Source organism: Camelina sativa, chromosome 3 (genome assembly GCF_000633955.1).
Source record: "Camelina sativa cultivar DH55 chromosome 3, Cs, whole genome shotgun sequence".
Lineage (NCBI taxonomy): Eukaryota > Viridiplantae > Streptophyta > Magnoliopsida > Brassicales > Brassicaceae > Camelina > Camelina sativa.
This window is the reverse complement of record NC_025687.1, coordinates 2,384,137-2,388,701: the sequence shown is the minus strand read 5'-3', so window position 1 is coordinate 2,388,701 and position 4,565 is coordinate 2,384,137. Positions and strand designations below refer to the sequence as shown.

Genomic DNA, 4,565 nt, shown 5'->3' with positions numbered 1-4,565 from the left:
TAGGAGGTGGGAGGTACTTGGCAATATTATGAGCAGGTTTGATAATGTACTCTGTTTCTAGGTGGTTATTTGATGTTTGTCGATGCCTCTTACAAAATGAAAGCAGGCGGATGCACTGATCTGCTTCATCATCCTCCATTGATAGAAGAAAAAGCCTATCCTCATCTGCAAGCTACAAAATGCTATCTTAGTTAGAACTATCTTTTTAGTAAAATCTGTGTGGTTGAGTAACATCTATGAACGACTGTAGAATCTTACGATCTACTGTAGCATATGAAAGTACCTCAACACAGAGACCAGCAGCTCGTGCACATAGTGGATGATAGGCCACCCGACAAGAACTATTTGAACACTGAAATGAGCAATCATTATTTCTAGTTAATTACTTTATTCAATGACTAATATTTATGAGAGAGTTTAAACAAGGCAAGCAATAAAAATATTGTCATGTGTGAATTAGTAAACAATGATTCAGCTTTCTTTTGCCATCAAAATAAGTCTTACCTGGATACAAGCTCCATAAGATACACCACAGATGCTGCACAATAATTTCCAACGATCCTGTTTTTAAGTGTGAAGAAAAAAAAAAGATAACTATTCAAGCATCACGTGGCTACTAAAAATTAGACTACAATGTGCTTCTCTCGTTGAAAAGGTAACTAATTCTGTCTAAGAAAACAGATGTAAAGGAACCTGAAAGAGAAACATCTCAAACCTTATTGACTTTATTAATCCCATCAATAGGTTCCATCTTCTTCACATCCAGTAAGCATGTTTCTGTATAATATCACAATCGATCTCATACATCTTGGATAAAGGTAAAGCCCCAAAATCCTTAGTAGAAAGCAGAAACATGCAGTGTAACATATCAACTGGTGAAGATTATACCTGGGATCCATATGGCACAAGCCAGATGAGCCCAGCGCCCATCAGTTGTCGGCTTCATAGCACCCCCTGAAAGATAATTTGTTGGTCATTAACCAAGGCATATAAAGACTCCATACCGAAAAGGTTTGGTCAAATTACCTACTACAGGACAAAGACAACATCGAGGAGGAATATCAAGAGCGCCAGGACGACACAAGTTGCATAACCACAGAATGCCATCACGGGGTTCCAACTGCCCATAGCATCTAGTATGGACCTAGTTCGGGATCAAAATATACTGAGCATCATCTAGAAAAAGATAGTATGCCAGCCACTATACACTATAGATCTAAAAGGGTATAAAATAGTATTAACAACTCAGAGAGAGTAATACCATCATTCTACATTTATCACATTGTAGGAACAGATTGTTCTCATATTCCTGCAGAAAAGAAAATCTAAGTCATAACTAACTTATTAAGGCGTACAAACCGTTCAATCAAGAAAGAAGCATTGTTAACCTCATCCATGTGGCAGACATTGCATTTATCAAGATCTTTCCAGTCCACCCGTACAGGTCGGTAACCAGTAGGATNAATAGGTTCCATCTTCTTCACATCCAGTAAGCATGTTTCTGTATAATATCACAATCGATCTCATACATCTTGGATAAAGGTAAAGCCCCAAAATCCTTAGTAGAAAGCAGAAACATGCAGTGTAACATATCAACTGGTGAAGATTATACCTGGGATCCATATGGCACAAGCCAGATGAGCCCAGCGCCCATCAGTTGTCGGCTTCATAGCACCCCCTGAAAGATAATTTGTTGGTCATTAACCAAGGCATATAAAGACTCCATACCGAAAAGGTTTGGTCAAATTACCTACTACAGGACAAAGACAACATCGAGGAGGAATATCAAGAGCGCCAGGACGACACAAGTTGCATAACCACAGAATGCCATCACGGGGTTCCAACTGCCCATAGCATCTAGTATGGACCTAGTTCGGGATCAAAATATACTGAGCATCATCTAGAAAAAGATAGTATGCCAGCCACTATACACTATAGATCTAAAAGGGTATAAAATAGTATTAACAACTCAGAGAGAGTAATACCATCATTCTACATTTATCACATTGTAGGAACAGATTGTTCTCATATTCCTGCAGAAAAGAAAATCTAAGTCATAACTAACTTATTAAGGCGTACAAACCGTTCAATCAAGAAAGAAGCATTGTTAACCTCATCCATGTGGCAGACATTGCATTTATCAAGATCTTTCCAGTCCACCCGTACAGGTCGGTAACCAGTAGGATGATCTTGATACTTTCCTGAACTATATTTGCGCTGAGAAACCTTCGAAGGTGGTTTGGATTGTGATAGCCCCTGCCAGTAAGGTCAAGACTTATTATAGGGCACAACATACATAAAATGCGATTGCTAGAAGCTGAAGAATATTGCAAAGTAAGAAATTGGAAATCTACAACACAAAAAAGTACATAAAGAGAAGTCACAATTTTTTTTACAGAAATTAGTTATCGTAATGGTGAAATCTTCTGCGAAACTTGGTTCCTTTTTAAAGAATGCAGACCAGGACCCACTCTTAGTTTATCTAAGAGTTCAAATGCTCTCGGAAAGAGATAAGGAGAAAGATTTAATACATATAGCTTGATAATATAAAACTTCCATGCCAAACATAAAATGCCTAATAATGCATTTTAACTGCAAAACAGAAGGCAGATCACTGCAAAGTTTTCAGGGTCCCTAAAGGAGTACAACGGAGAATCTAGCGAAAACTCCTGAGAGTCCAGTGAATGAAGGAGTAAAAGGAGTCAACTATAACCACTACACATAGCTTCAGATTCAAGAAGAAATACCTGAATAAGTTTATCGACTTCTGGGTTGGAAAAGCCAAACATATCTGTACCAGATTCTAGAAGTCCTTTACCCATAACATCAGGACTATTGGAAGCACTCTGAATCTTTTTTATCCTATTATATATTTTATTCCAGCAGGCAGATGGAGTTTCCCCTTTGAACTGTCAAAAAATCAAATATCAACTTAACATATGGCTATAACAAACCTTCTATGCACACAAGCCTTCACCTAAAAACCTAACCTGCTCACCGCTGTTGGTTGTCACTCTGAAAACAGGGCGAGTCTTTGACTCGGCATCTCTAAGCACTTCCATCTTGTACATGGCAGATGCGTCAGGATCTGCTTAAAGTCAAAACAAGAAATTGTGCATGTATGAGACGAAAAAATTGCAGATTAATATAGAAAAGCACAGAAACTGGTAACTAATTGACCTTTTAGTGATATGAACTTTCTTATAACTGTATACCCTTCCGGCCAAGTATGCTGACTATCCTTGAAAAATTCGGAGTCTGTCACGATCCTTCCTGACAGACAAAGACAAGTGATATACTAATTAGTTTGGCTTATGCATAATGGCAGAGTCCATTCCAACTAAGGATGATCCAACATACTAATTAGTTTCAAACATTACCAAGATTAATTATTTGCAAATCTCCGATTCTATGCAAGCAATCTCCAAGTTCCATTGGTCGCAACCAGACTTCTCCATCTTTTGTGTGATCATCACCAGAGTTTGAGCTGTCCACTTCTCCACTATTAGTCCTTTCCGAACAATCAGTATCAGCAACTTTTTGAAGTTGATCCATCCTTCCTGGAAGCTTATATTCTTTTAGGTACCTAGGTGAAGTCAGTTACAGCAATTTAACACAGGCATCACATTCTTGTTCGGATAAACATATAGAAATGGTCTGTTTGTTAAGTTCACTACATTGGGAAATTGAAAAAGTAGAATGCTACTGAAAAGCAAGAGAAACTTACATTTTTGCTTCCTCCATGGCCTCTTCAAACCGAGGTTGCTTACACTTCAGGGGAGATCGTGAGAGAAGCCCTTTAAGAAATGAGACCGCTTGTTTGACTTGTATTCTATATAACCAAAAGAAAAATAGTCAATTTCCACTTCAAAATTATGATGTGTTTGTGTAACATTAATTTCAACAATTCGGTAGCATAACAAAACCTCTAAAGATATTAAAACGATTTGCTAACCTAGCAAAATCATGGGTGCCGAAAAACTGTACGAGGACTGATCTTCCTCCAGATGCCTTGTTGTTTAGACCTTTCCGCTTTACTATAACAGACTCATCCACAATAATTGCTGGCCACATAGCATGACCTGTCCAGAAAAGTTAACACACACAGCAGTATGGTTCTCAGTATGCATAATAAGTTAAGTTTATGTCTTAAAGGCTAGGCAATACATGCTTACTAAGTACCACAAAGTTCTAAAGCAATTAGGTCTTAAAGAGAAAGATGGTGACTAATATGCTTCCTAACACTATAAAGGGAGGTTATATGCCTGGATATTTTCTACAAAAAAAGGTAAGAAAATACATGTACCAGAATACAGAAATAGGTTTGGTTCAAAGCATTTACCAGTTAGTTTCGCCCATATGATGTCTCTAGGCTCAAAATCTTGGCACTCCTCAAACGAAGCAGCCAATATAACCAGTTCATCATAATCTTGACCATCAACGGCCACATCGTTGGTACCAAACTTCATGTTTAGCAACTCCATCTCGTCACGAGAAATTAAAAATTTGATCTTTTCACGACGAAGAGCTAATTCCTCGCCATCTCCATCTCCATATTTAACCTG

General features: G+C 38.0%; 2 protein-coding genes across 5 annotated transcripts in view; both read right to left on the bottom strand.

The window, feature by feature from the left end:
- LOC104763699 (histone-lysine N-methyltransferase ATX2) overlaps positions 1-4,557 on the bottom strand; it is an 8,722-nt gene extending 4,165 nt beyond the window's left edge. For all 4 annotated transcript variants that reach the window (XM_010487046.2, XM_010487041.2, XM_010487062.2 and 1 more), the window contains exons 1-16: positions 4,343-4,557; positions 3,956-4,082; positions 3,728-3,832; positions 3,381-3,586; positions 3,181-3,273; positions 2,991-3,088; positions 2,748-2,909; positions 2,178-2,256; positions 1,389-1,453; positions 1,262-1,309; positions 1,027-1,144; positions 889-954; positions 716-777; positions 505-561; positions 284-352; positions 75-172 (exon numbers count right to left, since the gene is read on the bottom strand). In XM_010487046.2, the coding sequence (XP_010485348.1) occupies positions 75-172; positions 284-352; positions 505-561; positions 716-777; positions 889-954; positions 1,027-1,144; positions 1,262-1,309; positions 1,389-1,453; positions 2,178-2,256; positions 2,748-2,909; positions 2,991-3,088; positions 3,181-3,273; positions 3,381-3,586; positions 3,728-3,832; positions 3,956-4,082; positions 4,343-4,484 (1,595 nt within the window). In that variant the 5' untranslated portion in view covers positions 4,485-4,557. The remainder of the gene's footprint in view (positions 1-74; positions 173-283; positions 353-504; positions 562-715; positions 778-888; positions 955-1,026; positions 1,145-1,261; positions 1,310-1,388; positions 1,454-2,177; positions 2,257-2,747; positions 2,910-2,990; positions 3,089-3,180; positions 3,274-3,380; positions 3,587-3,727; positions 3,833-3,955; positions 4,083-4,342) is intronic.
- Positions 4,558-4,565, bottom strand: part of LOC104778578 (histone-lysine N-methyltransferase ATX2-like) — a 5,628-nt gene continuing 5,620 nt past the window's right edge. Inside the window, exon 5 of the mRNA XM_010503030.2 lies at positions 4,558-4,562. Within this exon, the coding sequence (XP_010501332.1) occupies positions 4,558-4,562 (5 nt within the window). The remainder of the gene's footprint in view (positions 4,563-4,565) is intronic.